We start from the raw sequence: 22816 nt of genomic DNA, 5'->3' as shown, positions 1-22816 counted from the left end.
GTACTGTAAGTCGCTTTGGATAAAAGCGTCTGCTAAATGCATAAATGTAAATGTAATAGAATAAATTCATAATTAATTTCTAATTAAACTCTCAAGACACTTACTAGGAGATTTGTGTGAGTGTGCACTAGATTTGATTTTCACGTGTACCTGTCAGATTCACCCTGCAATGTGAGTGCATTTCATGTCCCTCTGTCAGGATGCATAAAGGCCGTGAGTCTGTGAGAAATGCTCTTGTACGAGTGTGTCTCTCTCATGGGTGAGATTCTAGTTGGGGGAACACAATTAGCACACATAGCAGAGTCCATTTGTGCCATTGGGAGGGAAACATTAAAATGTATGTGAGTAGAGGCCTGCTGGAATACAGAGGCTGTGTGTGTGTGTGTGTGTGTGTGTGTGTGTGTGTGTGTGTGTGTGTGTGTGTGTGTGTGTGTGTGTGTGTGTGTGTGTGTGTGTGTGTGTGTGTGTGTGTGTGTGTGTGTGTGTGTGTGTGTGTGTGTGTGTGTGTGTGTGTGGGGGGCTGTGACCTTGCTCTGCTTCCCGATCTATGTCCAGATCTACCTCTCTTTCTCCATCGCTCTCTCACTCTCTTTTCACTATTCCCTCCGCCCTCGCTATCAGCAGCCATGCTAGAATAAATAATGCATCGAGACACATTAAAAACTTTAGCTGGACTTTACTGCCAATAAAAGAGGTGGATGCTGGGGATGGAGAAAAATAAGGAGTGAGTGATCAGGTCTGAAAAAGAAGTGAACTTTATGAAGTGAGAAACCTCAGAGCTGTTGGTCTGGACCAGAGCCAGGACGCCACAGGTGTGCTGACCAGGTGCACTCTGGGAATTTTTCTGTCGTAAATGAGTCACTGTGAGTCCAGTAAAATATGCAGTTGGAAGATGACTTTAATAAACATAATTAGTGGTTTATTGGCATTGCAGTGTATTTAATTACTTTATCGTTATTATGCATAAACAAGCACTAGCACAGAAACGCACACGCAAACTTTTATACTCAAGTTCAGAGGTTTGTTATAACCAAGTCATTTAAAGAAAATACTTTATTCAGCCAGGCCACATTAAATTGATTAGAATTGTCAGTAAAGACATTTATGATCTTACAAAAGATTTTTATTTCTAATAAATGCTGTTCTTCTAAACGTTCTATTAATCAAAGAATCCTGAAAAAAGGCATAACTCCTTTCCACAGAAATAGAGCAGCATAACTCTTTTCAACACTGATGATAAAAAATGTTTCTTGAGCAGCAATTAGAATGATATCTGAAGAATCATGTGACCCTGAAGCCTGGAGTAATAATACAAATAATATTCAGCTTTGCATCACAGGAATAAATTACATTCTAAGATATATTCAAATAGAGAACTGTTCTTTTAAATGGTAATAATATCTACTCTTTTTGTTGTATTTTTGATCAAACAAATTCAGACTTCAGGTGAGCATAAAATGCTTCTTATATATATAAAAAAAAATAAATTACTGACCCCAAACTTTTGAACAATAGTACAAGTTTTCAATAAAGCATTATTTCATGAAGTATTAAACATGTAGCATTTTGTTATTACCATTGTATTACTATAACCAGTTGTTTAATATTTTAAGAGTTATTTTTCTGCTTGTTGTTACAGAATGTTGGAATTTAATCATGTAACATATTTATTAACTTAGCAGATCCAAAATTTTGTCCAAATTGATTAAATTATGAGTGTAAAATACAAAAAAGGATTTACTATATTGTAAGATTGTATTGAAAACTGCTGTAAAGAACTTGAACTGCATTTTTATGTCACTTTCTGTTGAATAATGAAAACAACTTCTTGAAAAGAATTATAATGAAAACAGCGTAGTATTTTCGTGACTCGCATCAATGATGAAAAACTCCTTATTCGAAAATAAAATTAGGATTTCTTAACTAAAAAATAATTCAATGTTGCAAAGACATAATGTACTTAAACTACAAATAAAATAATTATCTGTGGTCACATGGCTAGGCAGAAATGTACCTTTTTTATTAAACCAAACAAATTGCAGTGTCATATAAATGGATATATATCTGGAGCCAAGGAACATTTGACTTGACCTGATTTGATTTGATAAATTTGACCATATGCTGCTGTTTTACGTCCCCTGTTTTTGACTTTCTCCTCAAGGACTTTTTCTGTTTTGTCCGATGCAGACAGTGAGGGGGTGAGCTGCTCATACAAACATACCTGCTATGTCACAACTCATTTTCAGGAGTAACCTGCTGTGGATGAGCGATAGAGAAGTGGAGTTTGTGTCTTATTTGCGGGGGCAGTGCCCTGAGCGACTGTCTGTAAGGCCTATGCCAGGATCCGTTCCCCTCCTCTCGTCTCCTTCCTGCTGGCAGCGTGACAATTGGCATTATTAAAAATTGATTGCCACAGACCGTTCTGTGGCTTACATGTATTATTGAGCCGGAGTCAGTCGGGAATCTGCCACGAGTGAAGGAAGCAGAACGAAACGCTTTTAGTGACACCTCACACACTCGCCAACACACACACACAAACAGAGATGTATGCAAATGTGTAGCATGTTTTGACTTGCATTTCTTTTAATAATGCTTTGTGTGTCTGAATTTTACTCTGTTGAGGTGTACAACTGTAAATTAGTCATTCTTAAAAACATTTGCCTTTTCCTTTTTTTTCTTCTGCATTATCCGATAAGACAAAAATATTTTTAAGTGTTAATAAATTGATACACATAATCTCAAGTTAATAATATGGTGATATATTCTGTGTTGTGGTGGAACATTTCACACCACAGTTGCTGCAGCTCACCTGTTATGGTGATTGTATAAGGTTATGGCTTTCTATTTATTTAGGTAATCAAATGCTTTTTCTATAAATAGAATTCTGTTTGAGTGTTTCGTGTGCCAGGGTGGCTATGTTATGACAGAACAACAATTTATGAATATTAAATGAGATGAGAAGTTTCCAACTTTGAACTTGGCTCCTCAAAACTCAAATGATGTCACTTCCTCTTCATTATGTCATTTCAAATGAATTTTTTTTCGAGGCAAATGATGGAGTGATGGGGAAAATCTAAATTCATAGAGAGAAGTATTCTTGCTGAAATCAATTTAAATCTTCATTTAATTTTAAGATATGAATCATTCCTTATTATTAAACTATTTTTTATATAGATTTTATTATTTAGATTTTCCAGGCAATGTATATTTCTTAGTATTTTTTTTTTATTATTATTAAGCTTTAAGCTTTTTTATTATTATTAATTTTACAAGAATATGATAACGTGGCATGCAACAATCATCACATAAAATAATATTTTTAATAGAATAAGTTTATCATTAAATTTGAATAATTTAATTGATAAATGTTTTTGATGAATTGGGCATGTAAAAATAATTGATTATTTTTGAATAAAATATTTAAGCTTATTCTATTTATTATAATTTTTAAAATATTATTAAAATATTTTAAAATAATATTTTAATAGAATAACCTTAATTCATTTTGAATTACGTATAGTAAACTTAATCTTTATTTTTTAATAAAAAAAAATCAATAACTGCATGACATGAAATAATGCTTTGCAAAGAATAATTTCATAATTTTGAATTAACACCTTCAAGGTTTTTGTGGGCATTTCATCAGACATTATACTATCAGGCACAAATAGTACTGGAATGGACCGTATTCATACAAACTGTAAATGTGAACACTTCTCTTGAATAGTTTTTGTGCTAGTTACAAATCTAATGTCTTCTCTTGTCTTTTCCCCTCTTCTTTCTGTCTGTCCTGTCTTTTCCCGTCCTTCGTTCTTCTCTCTCCGTTGCACAGATGAACAGGCCAATCCAGGTGAAGCCAGCTGACAGTGAGAGCAGGGGAGGTAGATTTCCACTTCTCTTTTTTCCTTTTTCTTTTCCTATTTCTCCCCCCACCTTCCTGTCACTCCAAATCAGTGTCACCATTACCGGTAGATGTCCCCTTCTTAAGTGTCATAGATAATGACGCACCTCGATGAGACCCGACAGTCATACAGGGCCTCAGAGGATCTTGGGCCGGCCCTCACATGCCTTACATAAGTTTGGGTCACTCTTTTTGTCTGATTATTACCCTCCACTGATGTGCTGGGAGAGCTGTGATGCACGCACATACACACACACACACACAATCTGTATGGATGCTATAGGAAAGAGTATAGTATAGTAGTTTTATAGTATTGTTAGTGTTTTATTTATGGCTTCTCAATATTCAAATGTCACTTTTCATTATGTCATTTAAAATGAATTATTTTGAGGCAAATGGTGGTCTGACAGGGAAACACAAATTTATGGACAGAAAACTAAATATTTTTAAATTTTTATTTAAAGAAAACAATTTTATATACATTTTGTTATTTGTGACCCAGGACCACAAAACCAGTCTTAAGTCATTGGGGTTTATTTTTAGCAATAGCCAAAAAAACAGTGTAATAATTATTTATTTTTTCTTTTATGCCAAAATTCATTAGGATATTAAGTAAAGATCATGTTCCAGGAAGATATTTTGTAAATGTCCTACCATAAATATATCAAAACTTAATTTTTGATTAGTGAAATGCATTGCTAAGAATTCATTTGGACAAATAAAATAAAATAATTCTCAGTATTTAGATTTTTTTGCACCCTCAGATTCCAGATTTTCAAATAGTTGTATCTGGTTTTGTGACTAGTTTTGTGGTCCAGGCACATTTGCATATTTTGACTATCTAGCAAATACCATTAAAAAAATATTGTATCTTTTTATATCAATTCTGACTTTTTTTTTTTTTGTCTCCACCACTACATTTAAAAAAGGTCAATGTTATCTCACTCTCTTTTCTCTCACAAAAGCTTATAACCCACAATTTTGACTTTATTTCTAATAAATTTTACTTTCTCTTTTAGAATTGTATAAACCGATTTAAAAAGATTGTGAGACAAAATAAAGAATAATCGCAGATACATTTTTTACATTTTTTATCCCATGGCTGAAACAAGCTTCCATAATTATCATTTTATTTTATTTTATTTTATCCAAGAATTTCAGTGACTGAGGATGTAAAAATCATCATATGAAATAATATTTTGAATAGAACGCCTGTTGATAGAATAGATCTGTATATTTATTTGTTTGTTTATTCATTAATTTCTTCATATCTGCTTATTGGTTCTAGGTAGCATTAAAAACACTGAGAAAAAAATGAAGCCAGATGCTTTGAAGACCCAGAATATAGATGCTGGTTTTAGAGAAACATCAAAAGGTTCTCCAATGACTTCTTAAGAACTTAAAAAGTACCCATTATGACATCATAAGAACTTAAAGACCTTACATTTTTTCTTCTATGACCTCATAACTTCAAAGGATTTCCTTATTACATCATATTTGTCTTAATAAGAACAAAAATATCTTAGGAAGTTCTCTTATGAGATGCATGTGTGTGTCTGTGTGTCACTAACAGACAAAGTGGAAGTAGTTTGGTGAGAGAGAGAGAGTTTCTCCACCGTTTTGGGTCAGATTTTCCAGATAACCAAGACTGATGGACCCACAGAGAGAGTGAGACATACACATAAAAGAGTCTGTCTCTCCTTCACAGTCTCTTCCTTCATTTCATGCCATACGTTCCTTCCTCTAATTGAGAGTGTCTTCCTTTACTCACACTTGACAGATCAATTGTCTTCGTCGTGATGGACAGCTGAATTTATCCCCCTGTTAGCCCTGTAAAAACGCAATATATGTCTCTGCAAAGCCCTCTGATTCCACTGGCAAAACCGAAGTGCCGTCCCCGACCGATCCATTCACTAGTCATTTAAAGTGAAACGCCAGGATGGAGAGAGAGATCTTAAGGTCAAAGTGGGAAAGACAAGGAAAGGCAGTGAGAGACACAAAGACAGAAAGAGACTTGAAGGAGAGTTAGAGAGAAGACAAGGAGGTGGGGGCTGGTCATAAGAGACAAATAAGGATGGATATCAGAGAGAATGAGAGGAAACAGTTGGAGACACGGGTTACAGACAACTAAATGAAAGACTTGTTGTTCTAAACAAAATAGCTTTTTCTGTCACGCTATTACCAGGAAATGTGCACAATGGGATCTACATGTAGGACATGTTTATAGATCAGCGACCCTTGCTGTTCCTGGAACAACAATCCTGTCAACCAATCAGAGGCCTTAACCAAACCCTGAAAAAAATCCTAAAGCCCTTAAATCAGACGACAACAGCTGGTTGATTGGAATGCTGGTCCTGGAACAATGTCATGTCATTTTCAAGGTTCAAAATGATTTACGTATAAATTATTGGCAAGTTTTGTGAATCAGACTGCTGGATTTATTTATAGCTCAAAGGGAAAAAGGACTGTATTTGTTTTATTTCAATTATCATTTTTTTATAATAATTTATATTTAATATTAATAATAATAAATAATGTCTTCATATTCACTCCATTTCATTTGACATTCCTAATTAAAAAATGTTTATTATTATTGAATTTTAATTTATCCAAAAATGTGTACAATTTTAATTTATTAAAAAAGTTGTATTATTTATTTATTTTATCTTTGATTACACAAATTTACTTTAAATCAAATACAGTTTTTAGATAATTTCTCTTCTCATTCATGTTCTCTTATTTTTTGATAAGCTGCTACTAAATATTGTAGAAACTTAATTTTCTGTAAAGGTGCTTTGCAACGATTTGTTTCTTAAAAAGCGCTATACAAATAAACTTGAATTGAATTTTTGAAAATGTAAATTTTGTTAAATTGTTGTTTTAATCTATTCAATTTGACATTTGTTAACAATTTTCACTCCATCTCAATTATCCGCAAAATTTATGAATCGAGGGAACGAAATAGTAAATCATGCAGACGATTTAGCCTGCTTTTCTTCCCTGCATGTCATGTGCGGGGCTCCGTAATTTCTATTTGTAAAAAATGTAATTTGTAAAAAATTTAATTTGTTTGTTTATTTATTCATACTTTTGATTTACCTTCAATCAAATCAAATTCAGCTTGTAGTTCATGGACCTCATTTATGGAACGTCGCACAGAAACCATCCTTAATTTAATCGTATGATCATTTTGAAAAAATATGCGTATGTGTGATTCATAGAATGAACATATAAAATTTACAGTTAAATATATATATATTTTTTTTTTTTTACTTTATGATATTGACTTATCTTAAATCAAATGCAGTTTGTAGATCATTTGTCGCCACACTCACTCTTTCACTTGACATGCTGTTTGAATTTTAGCTGTTTTCGGTGGCATTCCTGTTACCTGTGTCGTGTGTGCGTGTCTCATCCTGCATACGAGCAGCGCACTTGTAAACATTCCCCACAGAGAGAGACCGGACTAGAGATTAGTCTTGTTGACTGGGCAAGGACACCCTGTCAGAGCGTGTTAGTGAGCGGCAGGCCTGGACAAACACATGAACACACATACTCATACACAGTAGTGCTCATTAATATCTCTCCTGCATCATCCATCATACACACACACATTATACATTACACATGCACAAGTTTACCTGCGCAAACTGAGCTTCATTATCAAACAGAATGTTCAGTTGCTTAAAGTACGTTTGCCTATAACAATTTACACACAATTGTTATGAGTAAGTCTTATATTTATATTATAGTTTCTTAAAAAACAATAGATTTCTAAGGTATGTCACCATTTAGATGGAAGGATAAATGTGTGTGTGCATGTTTACACACTGTCATATCCAGTTCAATTCCCTTGGTGTCCTATAAATATGTGCCTTTTTTTAAACTCTGTGCATTGTCTTGAGTTTAAAACATGCCGCATTGACACTGCAATTACAGCTTAATAAAACCCTGAAACAATAGCGCTTTTGTTCCTCTCACGCTGATGTGTAATTCAATAATGTCTACATAATCTGATAAATAAACGCACAAACAATAAACAAGGACTCCTGAGGTGGCAGAATAGACTAGGCGAAAGGTTCTCCACAGATATCTCGCTCATAAACTCATTTCATTATACAGTAGCACCGACAGGCTTTTTTTAGTGCTTTTCTGGATTTAGACACAGATAATTGTATATTAGGTGGCTAAAAAGCATGCGTTGTGGAATTGATTGAGTGAATGTGTTTAAAGAGCTTCTGTTCATTTGAATTAGTTTGTTTGCACTGTAGTAATGGTGACTTTTAATTTTACGGTTCTCACCGACCGCATGCTTGTTTGTTTTGAGCGTTATTATAGGATTCAGTCGTCCTTTAATAATAAAATAGTGAGGAAATATAGTAGACAGAAAAAAAAAGAGGCGGTGTGGATGTATTGAAATGAGCAGTAACACAAGACAGCAGACAGATGTTGTTGTCCTGTGTAGTCTGTAACAACTTCTCTGTGTTTGTTTCAGAAGACAGAAAACTTTTCGTTGGCATGCTGAATAAGCAGCAATGTGAGGACGACGTGCGGCGCCTTTTTGAGTCCTTCGGGAGCATTGAGGAGTGCACCATCCTCAGAGGTCCTGATGGAAACAGCAAAGGTTATTGGCTTCAGTCTGTTTGTCTAAAATGATTGAAGTTTGCTGATTATACATAATATAATATATATTATAAAAAATAGATAATGGCTTCTTGTCCCAGGAGCCAGTTAGAGGGTCATCTTACCTGTGTTCTCTCAGCATTTTCTTTTTTTTTTTTAGCTGAAACTCTAAAAAATAAGATGTGGAGGCCTAGAAATGTCTATAAATGTCAAAGAGTGTTTTTGACCGTTTTTTCCCCTCTCTCTCTTCAGGTTGTGCGTTTGTGAAGTATTCCACTCATGCAGAAGCTCAGGCTGCTATTAGTGCTTTACACGGCAGCCAAACCATGCCTGTGAGTGCCAGCACATGTGATCATGCACTTTTGTATCATTAGCAGAAAGGATCCTCATTTTGTGTGTGTGTGTGTGTGTGTGTGTTTCAGGGCGCTTCTTCCAGCCTGGTGGTGAAGTTTGCAGACACAGATAAGGAACGGACCATTCGACGCATGCAGCAGATGGCCGGTCAGATGGGCATCTTCAATCCGATGGCCCTGCAGTTTGGAGCGTACGGTGCCTATGCACAGGCAAGAGCTCTCTCTCTCTCATTACGCACTATTCCCAACAAAACTGCACCGTCTCAGTGGAAAAATCTGTCGACTCTAAAGTCTTGATTATACACAGTGCTCCATGCATTATGTGATTATGTTGTCTTGGCATGGTATTATATGTATATATCTGAAGTGGTGTGTGTGTGCGTGTGCTTTTGGCCATCAGGTTCAGCAGCAGGCAGCGCTGATGGCATCAGTGGGTCAGGGAGGATATCTCAGCCCTATGGCAGCTTTTGCTGCCGCACAGATGCAACACATGGCCACCATCAACGGCCTCCCAGGGGCTCCCATGACCCCAACATCAGGTGAGGAAACACACACACACCCACATGCAGACATTCCCAGACAGTAGGGGTTTCAGTCTTTTAATTATTATTATTGGCTATCATTTTTGCCCCCCATCTCACAGATGGTTTATAAGAACATGACCTATAAATTGCTTCATAATTTATTTTAATATTCATACTTAATTGTTAATTGTTTAGAAGCCTGTTAAAGACCCATGTTTGTACCTGTTTTATATATATATATATGTATATATATATATATATATATATATATATATATATATACACACACACACAATATGCATTTAATAGTTAATAAAATTAACAAAATTATTTGGTAACTACATTAGCTAAGTGATACTTTAAACATTATTTTAATATCAAAAGTTGTATCTGTCATTATTTAATAGAACTGAGCTGACATGATTAATGAAAATGTATATTTATTAAATATTAATGTTAATAAAACTTTAATAAATACTGTAGTAAATGTATTGCTTATGTATTGGTTATTTAGGCCATTAACAAACATTAACTAATGAGACCTTATTGTAAAGTGTTATTTTGATAACATTTAATATATAATAAGAGGAATTAAAATGGTAATTGTAAGATGTAAATGTAAGTAGTTTTTTGTTTGTTTTTAATTCTTGACAATTAAAGCCAATTTAGAGAAAATGTTTAAATAAAAAAAATTAAGGTTTGTTTTACGGATTGCTTTTTATTAAATAATGATGTTAATTTATAATATAAAAAAGGCCATCAAATCCAGTAGGTAAATATTAGGAATATTCAAAATATGCGCTCTTCTCCTTGGCCCCGCCCCCAGGTGGAAGCACACCCCCTGGCATCACGGCTCCCACGGTGACCAGCCTTCCATCTCCAATTAGTGTCAACGGTTTCACAGGGCTGCCTCCTCCTCAGGCCAATGGCCAGGCCCCAGCGGAGGCCATGTTTACCAATGGAATCCATCCTTACCCAGGTACTTCACGCTCTCATTCACAGATACACAGCAGAAACATGGAAGATTTGAACCTTAAATTCTATTTAAAAACTTTATGGTTACTTTTTCAACAGTAATATACAGGACTAATAATAGACAGAAACATATGAAGGTTGTCATCCTATTTTGACAGTTAATGTGTCAGTATTTCTTGCAGTATAATCAAATGTTATGTTTGTACATAAAGCATTTTATATTGTGCACGGTTTACTTGTGTGTTTAAGAATATAAGTGATCTTCTACTTGAGTCAGCAGTCTTTTATTAAACACTAAAGCATGGGCTTAAACATGTTTCTGGAAGTTTCCATGTTTGGAAATGCCAGAGGTTGGCTGTTAGCTGTCACAGTGCGAGTCTGTGTGTGTTATCAAGTGGTTTTCACATGCAGTGCCACAAAGAAAAGCAAATGCCTGTATCCCAGTTTTGCAGGAAGTGGTGTTTAGGGAAGACTCGGAGAAGGGCGGCCTGGGCGTGGCACAGAGAAGTTGTTTTGGGGTTCAGGGAAGCTGCTTCCTGTCGTCTCTCTCAGAAGGTATAGAACTCCCTCAGACGTTAGTGTCGTGCAATGTTGTTTTACTGTGTGTGTGTGTGTGTGTCTGTGTGTGTATGTTTATGTATACACTATATGGTAGACAGAGGGAGTGAAAGACGTGAGTAGTTTCTTTGTGTTTGTTTGGTGTCGTCAGCTTTGTAGAGTGATGTTGTTGTTGTAGTGTGGCTATAGTTATATGTGCATGCATTGTATTTGGCAGACGCTTTAATTTAAAGCTCAAGGGCAAGGGGTCATGCTCACACCTTCTGGAGTTCAATCCTACAGGCTTTTGTTTAGCAGCCCTGTACTTTACAGTGCCCATTAGGATACACAACAACCATCATTGAACCGAGTCAAGTCACGTTTATACAATACAGATTGTGTCAAAGCTTCACAGTAAAAAAGGTGCTGTCATTGCAGAATTGATCAGTTATGAGACAAATAAAATTTTTGCTATAAGCAGCTCTACAGAAGACAATAGTGTTCAACTCAAGTCAGTTCAGTATTGATTCAGTTAAGTTCAATAACAGTGTCAGTTTTGCAAAATGTCTAAATTGTATAGATTTATACGCAGGTCTACAGTAGGCAGTGTTGCCATTATTCAGCTCAGTTAAAATGTTCTTTGCATCCAACAAATAATGAACATTTATTTTGATTATATGTAATATATATTAATATATATACTCCAAATTGCTGCATTAGTTTTTTTTTCACAGATTTTGGAAAAAATTTAAAATACAATAAAATCAATGTTAAGTCTTGCTTACATTGAAATGTAAAAATAATTAATGTTTTGTGTACTGTTTTTCACTAACTGAAGCATGACATTTACATAGTTTTCATTTATATTAACTAACATTACAATACATTTGATAAACATTATTATTAATGACATTTTATCATTTACTGAACCTAATATCAATATGCAAAATAATATAATAATGTCTATATAACATTATACATTATTTTAACATTTTAACTATATTATCTTAAATTTGTGTACAAAAAGATCTGCCTAACAAGACAAACACTGAAACATTATATTAATATTAATACTGAAGTTCTCTAAAGTCATTTTCATGATCAATACCTTTGATAACTAAAATGATGGCACTAATTACATTTAAAACAAAATGAGAGTTCAAGGTGTAATACAAGATATTTGAAAGCTGCATTGCTTTCAGTTCCTCAGGTAAGCAGTCTGATACATAGAATTGCCATGGATGATAACAAATATTAGGAAATATGACATCTGTGACCAAGAATTGCAGAAAGCCAGTGTAATTTTCAGTGTAATTCACTGAAAATCTAGGTCACCTTTGTTTTCTTTTATGTGCATACAGGTTTGGAATAACATGAGGGTGAGTAAATTATGACAGGATGTTCATATTTGGCTGAATTCTCCCAACTTTTAAGTGAAATGTTCCTCAAATGAGCTCCAAACACCTAATCCTGAGTGTGGATGCTGCCGTGTTTATCGTGTTAGTGTTTTAGCAGCGTTAAGTTACCAGGCTGCGATTATGTGTATCGGTGTTTAGAACAGAGCGTTGCGGGCTGGGCCTGAATTGGCTTTATTACTGTGAAAGCTCTCAGCTGATTGATGTGCCGAGTAGAGCCGTAGATCTATATTGTTCTCCGTATACTCTCCGGCTGTCTTTCCAACTCTCGGGCAGCAGGGAAGCTTGGCAGGGCCCAGTGCGAGCGCCACGGCTTAATTGTTTGGGGGTGAACGGTGAGGGGGAGGGAAGTGAGGTAAGCTCATTCCTGGCGCACAGCTCTGCCCGAACACACTCAAACGCACTCAGTGACCCCGGCTGTGTCTGTAATGCTCTCATCTCTCTCTTTCCGCAGCTCAGAGTCCCACTGCAGCAGACCCCCTACAGCAGGCCTATGCCGGAGTCCAACAATATGCAGGTCTGTCACTCAAAAGGAGGCTGTTTGTCATTCTCCTGCTTCCGAGTTAATAAAAAGTGCATGTGCTGTGTCTACGTGTGCTGGAATAAGAGGTGTGAAGTGTGTGTGTGTTATCTGACACATTGGCGCGTGTGTGTGTGTGTGTCTCAGCAGCCTTCCCCGCTGCATATGGACAGATCAGCCAGGCCTTTCCCCAGCCGCCTCCCATCATCCCTCAGCAACAGAGAGAAGGTGAGTCTGTCGCATCCAGATAGGTCACCTGTAAGAGTGAAGGATTAGTGCTGTATGCAGCAGTTACGCTGCCATTCAAAAGTTAATGGTCAGTAAGATTTAGAAAGGATGCTTTAAATTAATCCAAAGGGACAGTAAAGACATTTACAATGTTACAAAAGATTTCTGTTCTTTTGAACTTTTTATGCAAAGTAAATTATAAATTTTAAAATGATATATATGTATGTATTCACACAAATATTCTGCAACTGTCTTTAATAATAACATTGATAAGAATAATAAATGTTTCTTAAGCAGCAAATTGATAGAATGATTTCTGAGGGATACTGAAAACTGGAGTAATGGCTGCTGAAAGTGCATCTTTTCATCACAGGAATTAAATTTTTATAATTTATTCAAACAGACACCTGTTATTACACCATTAACTAATAATATTTCACAATATTACTGTAGTTTTGATTCAAATCAAATCATGGCCTTGGTGACCATGAGAAAACTTTAAAAAAATCTTACAGATCCTAAATATTTGAAAATAAGTGTACATTCCAAGTAGTAATATTAAATTGTTATAATAATAAAATAAAATAAAAATAAACAGCTATTGATTACCACGGACAATTTTTTTTCGATCTGATACTAAATACTGTAGACTCATAATGAAAGCAGTGAAGAGTTCAACAAACCCTTACAAGATTGACGGCCTGTCAGAGATCAACAGACATTAAGGAAATAACCTAGAATGATCCTTTAAGTTAAATTTGGTGTTCTCTGTTTACTTTGTAAAACATTAAATGCAAGATTGTGGGTTCGTCTCCCTCCAGTGGCTGCTATTGTAAACTATACTGAAAGATCACCAACAAACCATCATACAGTCACAATTTGATGCTCCGGATGAAAGTTACTGTACTCTTGCTTTACAAAAAAGACGACTGCTATGCAAATGTCAGCACCCCTTGTGCATGATTAGTTAACGGGGAATGCAGATATAGAGAAAGTTTCCCTTTTGTGCTTCTCAAGATCTGTTATGCATTTAATGTTATAATGTTGGTTAATATTAAAGTTATTAGAAATTGATGTACAAAGGTTCTATTTGAGTAATGGACGAAACCAGTTTATATTTATTTAGTATATACTTTATTGTTACTGTAGTTGTTGGTTTTTAAAGCTTGAGAAATGATGCATATAAAAGTAAATAAAAATGTAATATACTACAAAAAGCATACAAAATAAATACAATGCCAGTTACATTTTATTAGCATTGCTAGTGTCTATGCTGCGGTCAGTCTCATTCCCATTGGATTGTGGTCTGTGTTGCATGATGGGCCTTATACAAGTCCCAAGAGAAAAAAAAGCCTTTGCTATTGGAGTAAGTGCCGTGATTTGATGAAAAAGCTCAAGGTCATTCAGCAGAGGAGATCATAATGACCATGATCAGTGAACTATAATCATTTCAATCGAGAAGTTTGTCCTTTCTCCATATAGAAATGTGAAGAATCCCCAATCTCCAGTAACTTATTGTAAACTGGTTTTGCCTATACAGCACTTTTTGGTCAAGCACTAATCTGAAACAAATCTTTTCAGGAGTGCCTGAAGAACCTGGAAGTGTCACCGCTGAGTATTTATTTGTACGGTTAATTCATCTATACAACTTAAGGAGAGAATTGCTACTTTCAGATTCCAGGGGACCTGTTCAATAAAGTTTCTACTTCGGCAAGCAAAGACTAATTTCACCATTTGTGTCTTTGTTTTGCCCTCCATCTCTTTTTATTCCTCTCATTTCCACCTATTCTTTCTGTGCTATCTGCTCTCTTCCTCTCCCGTCTAACCGCCTCTCTAATCTTCTGTATCCCACAATCCTTCTTGTCTTTCTCTCTCTTTCTCTGTCTCCAGGGCCAGAGGGCTGTAACCTGTTTATTTATCACCTCCCTCAGGAGTTTGGGGACGGCGAGCTGATGCAGATGTTCCTGCCTTTCGGTAATGTCATCTCCTCCAAAGTGTTTGTGGATCGGGCGACAAACCAAAGTAAATGCTTTGGTGGGTAAAAATGATAAGACACCTGTGAAGATTATTCTCATTCCTACTCACACTATTAACATTTTTACCTCATTTCTCTACCACAGCGACGCTTTCAATTGAAGCCGGGTGCGCACTGTGTGGTTTTTGCTACAAAACGTTCGTCGGGCTAAATTAAGTTTTAGATCACTTTTTATATAACACGTTCATCAGTAAGCAACTTTTACAATGAATCATAGCATGTTTTCTGGTGTCTGAAAAGCAATAGCAGTCCTCTAAAACGTGGATGTGAGCTTGTGCCAATTAAATATCTTATGATATATTATCATTGTAACCAGAATGATCAAAATGACCAAAAGTTGCAAATCAATTTGTGCAGTTTGGGGTTTTTAAGTTTGGATTTATTTTATTTACTTCGGTTTCGTGTGTAAATGCCAAAGTCAGAACAAACCCTGGAGACTTGGTCAAAGTCGTAGATAATATGCATATTTTACACCTAAAATGTTTCATCATCCAGTCTGAGATGCAATAGGACAGGACAAAAAAACCACATAGTGTTCACCTGGCTTGAGACGGGATAAAAGAATGAATGGGAAATTAAAGGAAAAAAGAAGAGGATGTAGTGTAGCATCTTTATGGGCACCAGGCTGTAGGGGGAAACCGCAGAAGCGTGTTCACGTGTACTGCTCGTGACTGATGTGAACCTCTTTATTTTAATTAGCGCTATCTGCAGCTTCACTGGCTCCTTGACTTATCAGAGGCATCCCATGCATGAACAAACACAACGCTATTCGATTTCAACTTAATATAAACGCAGTTAGCGGGAGGTGTTTCAGAGACTCAGACGTGATGATTTAAAATGCTGAGCCAGCTGAAATGATCACAATACCTCAAGACAGAACAGCCGAGAGAGAGGGAGAAAATAGATGAGAAAATGAGAGCAAATCATTTGCGTTGAAATGTTTGTGTGTTAAATTGCAGATTTTGGCTGTCATTTGCTAAGACTTCAAGAACAGATTTTGTTTACCAGAATAACTACAAAACGATATAAATTGTATACAATAATAAATAATGCATTTTTGTAGTAATTCAGGCTACCTTTTTAATGAAGTAGCTACACTACAAATTACAAACCCCCATAAAATCAAAATGACAGTTTTAAAAAGCTATCGCACTTTCTACGAACCAAAAATATTAGTGATTCATCATGCAGATTTCATCCAGTAAAATTCTTTTTAAATAGGAAATACATCAACAATTTTATGTGGTTATTAAAAACCAGCTTATGACTATGAATACTATGCTGTTTTGAAAATGTAGTTACGTAGCGACATAATTTGTAGCTCATATATTCAATTATATATTTGTTAAAATTAATAATTACTATAAATAATTAACATTTTTCAACTTTAGTACCAGCAGCGGAGACATTTTTAACAACAGCTTATGACTGGAAAAACAATTCTAAGTTGACAACAGCAAAACTATTTTTACTCTACTAAAAATGTAGTTAAATTAGTAGTGTCGCTATTTGTATTTCCCAGTGTAGTTGCTCGCACAGTACAAATTTGAAGACACTAGACTACCTGAAAATTAGCAGGTTAATTATTTGCAATTTTCTGTTCTCTGCACATCATTAAAAAGGCGATCTGGCTAACTGCCTCACGCTAATGCTAGGAGCGACTGGATATTGTGTATTAGGTTGTGCATGTTCTCTGTGCTTCTGATTATTGTGTATAAAATGTATGCTGTTGTACTGTATTGATTGAATTTGTGCATATATGTTGGATGTTAAACATGTGGTAAATATGTGTCACGATGAGTTAAGTAAACTTGTTTGATACCCTCCCTCCCTTCATTTCACTCTCACCTCATTCTTTGTCATAAACTCATTTCTGGCCTTATTTCTCACTCCATCTTCCCACAATCCTATCTATCGTCCATCTGTCCATCGCATTACCTTCTCATCCATCTGGTGCTAACCTGTCGTCCTCTCTCTGTCTCCATCTTTCTCCCTTCATTCTTCAGGATTTGTGAGCTTTGATAACCCGGGCAGCGCTCAGGCCGCCATCCAGTCCATGAACGGCTTTCAGATCGGCATGAAGAGACTCAAAGTGCAGCTGAAGAGGCCAAAGGATGCCAACCGCCCATATTAGCCCCGTCCCTCCCCCCAGCCACCCCTGACCCTGGGGGTGAAGGCCGCCGCTGCGCACAGGGAACGATAGGTTAGCCAAATCACCTTGGAGCCAAAAGATACAAAGATACACACATACTATACATGTGAATTGAAGGGGTTTATTCAAATATAAGACTTTATAAAAATAAAACACTTTTTGAATATGTAGTTTCACTCTTAAAAAAAAAAAGAAATTTGTAAAATGGCTTGTGCTGTTTCATGTTGACAGAATGTGATATTAAATAGGACTCCTTCCTTCTTTAGTCGGGGGAAGGGCTGTGACGGAGGGAGAAAGATTAGTAATTTCCATGTATCTCAGATCATCTCACATATCCTCATCTAAATGAAGATGGAAAATCAATGCGTGTCATTATTTTACCCTGCTGATGCCTTTTAACTGGGCCAGGTTATTACCTACTTACACAGCTAGTGAGGCATCTCACACAGTACGGCTCCTGCACATCGCAGCACTGACCTCATACATTAAACCCTTTTCTAGATACACTGAAAAAATAATTTTGCTTATCAGTATTTCTGTTGTTTTACAGCAAAATAGCTAAACATCATTATAACAATATAAAAAATCTAAACTTCAGACAGTCTAAATGTAAGACTTAAGATTTATTTGTATTAAATATATATTGAGTTTATTTGCAAAAACAGACAAAAACAAATAATAATTTTCAAAAATAATGTTTTTTATTATGTTATGTTTATTGTGTTAGTTAGCTGTTTTTTGTTTTATCTAATCGAAATAATCCAACTGCAGTTTGAGATTTATAGGAATACACAATTAAAAAACTTGATTTTTGAAAATTGTTAAAAACATAGTTAACTGTTTTTGCAAATGAACTCTACATATATTTTTGCTGACATACCAAAATAAATTATATATATGTGTGTGTGTGTGTGTGTGTGGTTTTGTTGAATAGCTTGTTTAATACAAATAATTGTTATTTATTTCTTAATTTCCCAGAAGAGGAAAAAAACTGTATATTATATAATTATGTGAATAATATTATAATTATTTGTATTAATAATTAAAATAAGCAATAATTAATAAAAACATTAAGTATAGTAGCTATCATTTAACAAGAAATGTAAAATTATTATAATTATATTATATAATAATTAAACAATACAATTGACTAATTAATTGCATTAATATTTATTAATAAAACCATAATTACTATAAAATTGTAAAAAAAAAAAAAAAAAAGTAAAATAGTTTGTCAGATGTTTAATACACCAGCAACAGATGGACTAAGCTAAAAAGCATGGATTAAAAGCCACAAGTGGTCTTTAAAGTCACAATGAAACAGCACATCACCAGACAAGTGTAATGTTTTCACCAGGAGATCCAGTTATGACAGTGTGATTAAACATTACAACGAATGAATGAATTAAAATCACATGCATGTCTAGATGGGGTGAATTTTCATTTCATACCTTTAAATGCTTTCGTACTTTTTGTGTTTCCTTCCTAGGTTTTGTAGAGCTGGAACACATGTTGATAACATGCCAAATGTATTTGAAAACACAACCGACCAAGATCATCGGGGCTGGGGTTACAGTAGAACTGAAGCGGGACATGAGGAAGACGTAGCCGCGTGATATACCACCACCACCAGGCTCAATGGACCTTTTTGGACTTCAGTGTTTAACTCAGGGGAGCCGCGGTGTTACTGGACCATACCGTACTCCCTTCTCCGAACCCCCGAGCCCTTATTTTACAGGACCACAGGACACACTACTGAAGACCAACACAAAAAATATATATATTTAAAAAAGAAAAACAATCCAAGCCCTCAAAAGGCTTTGAATCTATGAATAAGTAGTATGGAAAAAAACACTTTTTAAAACTAAGATAGACTTTTAGATGGGAATCATGTAATATTGAACATCTTTGGGAAAACTTTTTAAAGAGCTGTTTTAGAAACCAACAAAATGGATAAAAAAAGAACACAAACTTGAAAGACAGAACTTTTTGGAGGGCAAGAACTTGCTTCGACTCGGGATGGCCAACTTTTTTCTTGGAGTGCCTGTCCGTTTCCAGGGGCAATGGCTGCCACAAACTGCAGCCTCAGTCCGCTGGGAGACTTACCTGTCATTCCTTAGTTGTGTAGGGACCAAATGACCAAACCTTTTTATCACAAATGAAACTGAAAAAAAAGAAGAAAAAAAAAGACTCGTACATGTAACATAATTGGACCACTGCACCTCTTGCTGTGCCAATCGGTTTAAGAGTTGTATTTAAAAAAAAAAAAAAAAAAGCAAAAGAAAAAAAGAAGAGGACACAGTATATGTATAAAAAGACCATATATGACTATATGCATAAATGCATACATATAGATTGCTGATATGCTTTTGAATACTGGCAGAACTATTTCCGATGGCCCGTTGAGGCCGCTGACTTCGCTAGTTTACAATTACTGCTCAAAATGAAGAATATTTATTTTTATTTCTCTTCTAGTTTTTCTCTGTGGTGAGAGAAAGGGTGCATGGGAAGGGTTGTTCCATAATGCAGCCTTACCTTTTCTAAATATGTCCTGACCTTGTAGTTAAGAGACCATCTTAAAGAGGTTTGAGATAAACAATCCTGTTTATATATACCGTACATATAATATGTATATGTATAGCAGACGTTCAAGCAATATGTATTCATATTTATGCACCTGTACAGCATATATATGGATACATACGATATTAATCCCAAAACTCATATATGTATTTATATGCATATATTTTATATGTGTGTATAGAAACCGGCTATTCAATATGTAGAGCTGTAATTTTTTTTTTTTTAGATTTAAGATGGAGTTCAAAACCACCTGTCTGCTTTGGACTTTTACCACTGGGAATAATCTCAAATCGGCAGCTGCAATCTGCAGGCATTCCTCTCGATCCGATATAACGTTCCTTATCCGCCAACAAACACACACACACACAAGGGTAGGAAAACGAATTCCGTTTGTGTATATATGTGTATATACTACTTACAAATGCAAAAAGGCCTCCTCTCGTAAGAGAGTTTCAAGAGAATCAGGATCATTATGAAATAGAACAGAATGCGGACATATCTGCCTCCCGCCTCTGCAAACATTCGCAAACAAACGACGTTTTCATTCGAACCGAGCGCTGGCTTTAAAAACGTTCTGAACGCCTGGCGGTTTTTCTAACCTCGATCGCCTTGTTCGCGCATGCGCCGTCGAATCGTCAGCAGTGCGTCCGTGCACCTGGCAGCACTGTGCTAAAACACCGCTAGCAGCCATTCATTATTATTATGATGTCAAAACAACAGAAACACTCTTCTTCTTTACAAAAAAAAAAGGAAAAAAAAGAAACAAAAATAAAACTACTATAGCTACAGCTTACAGCTAAGCCTTCAAATATCTGTTGACAAACATGACAAACCTGTGCAGCTTGCCACCGCCATTTACCGATTTACACCCACTTGACGTTTTGCTTACGGTTACAATGAAGTGGGCATTATGTACGTTTTGCACAATTGTCAGAATCCGCATCACATTGCGTGTTTACATGTGCTGCTTCAGCGTTCAGACTGATTCGAGAGGAGTTTTCCCGCGCGCGGGTGTTGAGGATGGAACGCCAGTTTTTGAATTTCTTGTTGTCGCAGATTAAGGACGTTAGCGATTTTTAATTATGGTTTGCAACTGACATATTATAAAAGATGGCACTATTGTAAATATATGATAATTCCAGAGCTGGTTAATTGACTTTACCAAGGAGTAAAGCGTCTGTACAGTGGGGGGGAAAGAGCAGTAGTTAGTTAACCTCATTTCGAAAGGGAATTCAGTTCTGAATCGACGCGTCTTCAGAAGGGTTCCAAGAATGTTGTATTTTGCCTTCTAGATCTTTCCGACACATGATCATTCAGGTATTCCAGGATCTTTTGCAAGGATATGCATTCAGTCTGTTGGATTTCAGTATCATCTGTCATTCTCTCCCTTTCGGTCTTTTTCATCATCTTCCTTCCTGTTTCAGCTGCAACTGTTTACATAGCAATCTGGAAATGTAGAGTTGACAAAACCGACAAGACAGAACAGACATTTTATTATAAATATATACAAGTATATACATGATCTACTGAATATACTGTAAATGTTAATCTCTCTCTCTCTCTCTCTCTTTTGCTCTGTTCCTCTGTATATAAGTTTGCATATTTTATAGTCTTTTACTTCTATCTAGGAGTAGGCCTACTGGATGACTAAGAAAATTTAAAGACAAAAAAATGAAACACTGAAATAAAGCAGGTAAACTCTAGTCTTTAGAGATGCAGTATGGTTGTAAGGTATTTAATTGTGGAACATAAGAAGAGCCAGATTTGATCCGAACATTAATGTTACTTTCAAAACTGTTTAGTAAATTGCCTATTTATGTATTAACTCGTTCATTTTTCAAATGTCATTTGTTAAAAAAAAAAATTTTTTTCATTTTAAAATACTAGACATGTACTTTTATCATTTCAACGGTTGTAATTTTTATGTTGTTTTATGTAACGGCACCGAATATCATTTTGTCATATCAATTATGCTTTTTTAAAAATATATTTTTGACATGTTTTTGTATTGTGAGACACAATGGAACAATGCAACTGGCAGAATCAGGGTAATCCTTTATGGAGAATGTAGAACTCTTGAAGGACTGGTGTCAAACGTTTTTGCTGCACCTCTTAGAACTCTCTGCTGTTTTCTTCTGTTCTGCGATTCCATGCATCTGTCAAACTCCGATTTGCTTCACTGCTTTTTCAAACACGCTGGGGAAAAAAAGGAAGAAAAACTGCACTAATCCATCAGACTCTCAGCAAATCTGGTTTTATAGCCATTCTTCATTAGCACTAACGGTCTTCAACTCATCAGAAAAAGTCAGAACTTACAGAAACAATGCAGTAAAATGGGGTAAAAAAACATTTTGAGCACAGTTGAACGTGCTGGGTGGTATCTGTGGATTTTTGCCAAGCCTATCACAATGAGATTGAGCTGTATTAGCAGTCAGAGTGCTGCCGCAGCTTTTGCCCTGTTCTCAACTACACATTTCTCTGGTCCCTAGACTCTCTTTTGTAATTTTACTGAATGACGCGTTTCCGCTTAAGCCCAGTAATAAAGCACAGTGTAGAATAAAGCAGCATTATGCTTGTCCCGTTTCCTGCTGTGTCTATACAAGCCTTTTACAAGTTGTTTTTATCTCTTTCTCTCTCTTTATGGATTTGTGGCCCGACTGATGTACTCCGAAACCGCTTCAAAGGTGGAGGGTTTACATGCACACACACACGGGCGCCTCTCTGAAACTTTCCTTACAACACTTCAGATTAAATTAGACCCAATAGCCCTGGAGCAATGTTTGGTTGGATCCCATTGCATATACCGATGCTCCCAGATCGAGTTTGAAGTATCAAAGCATATATGCGGTGTATATTGGAAAAGCAGGGGAATATGAAAGTGAGGGGACACATTAAAAATCATGCTACACCCCCTGTTGAAAAAAAAAATTGTTAATATATGCAGAAAATTAAATGACTATTGTTTAAATA

The 22816-nt window shown here is 35.7% G+C and overlaps 1 protein-coding gene across 9 annotated transcripts in view; it reads left to right on the top strand.

Moving 5' to 3' along the window:
- celf4 (CUGBP, Elav-like family member 4) overlaps nt 1-22421 on the top strand; it is an 87230-nt gene extending 64809 nt beyond the window's left edge. The window contains exons 3-14 of one of the 9 annotated variants that reach the window (XM_059526062.1): nt 3833-3881; nt 8397-8525; nt 8777-8856; nt 8947-9087; nt 9278-9416; nt 10228-10380; nt 10821-10931; nt 12783-12845; nt 12996-13076; nt 14967-15050; nt 17118-17314; nt 18753-22421. In XM_059526062.1, the coding sequence (XP_059382045.1) occupies nt 3833-3881; nt 8397-8525; nt 8777-8856; nt 8947-9087; nt 9278-9416; nt 10228-10380; nt 10821-10931; nt 12783-12845; nt 12996-13076; nt 14967-15050; nt 17118-17245 (1158 nt within the window). In that variant the 3' untranslated portion in view covers nt 17246-17314; nt 18753-22421. Of the gene's footprint in view, nt 1-3832; nt 3882-8396; nt 8526-8776; nt 8857-8946; nt 9088-9277; nt 9417-10227; nt 10381-10820; nt 10932-12782; nt 12846-12995; nt 13077-14966; nt 15111-17117; nt 17315-18752 lie in introns of all 9 variants that reach the window. The other 8 variants (XM_059526061.1, XM_059526059.1, XM_059526060.1 and 5 more) reach the window with 8 other exon arrangements.
- Nucleotides 22422-22816: the final 395 nt, after the last annotated feature.

This window comes from Carassius carassius, chromosome 36 (assembly GCF_963082965.1).
Source record: "Carassius carassius chromosome 36, fCarCar2.1, whole genome shotgun sequence".
NCBI lineage: Eukaryota > Metazoa > Chordata > Actinopteri > Cypriniformes > Cyprinidae > Carassius > Carassius carassius.
This window is presented reverse-complemented; position numbering and strand designations above follow the sequence as displayed.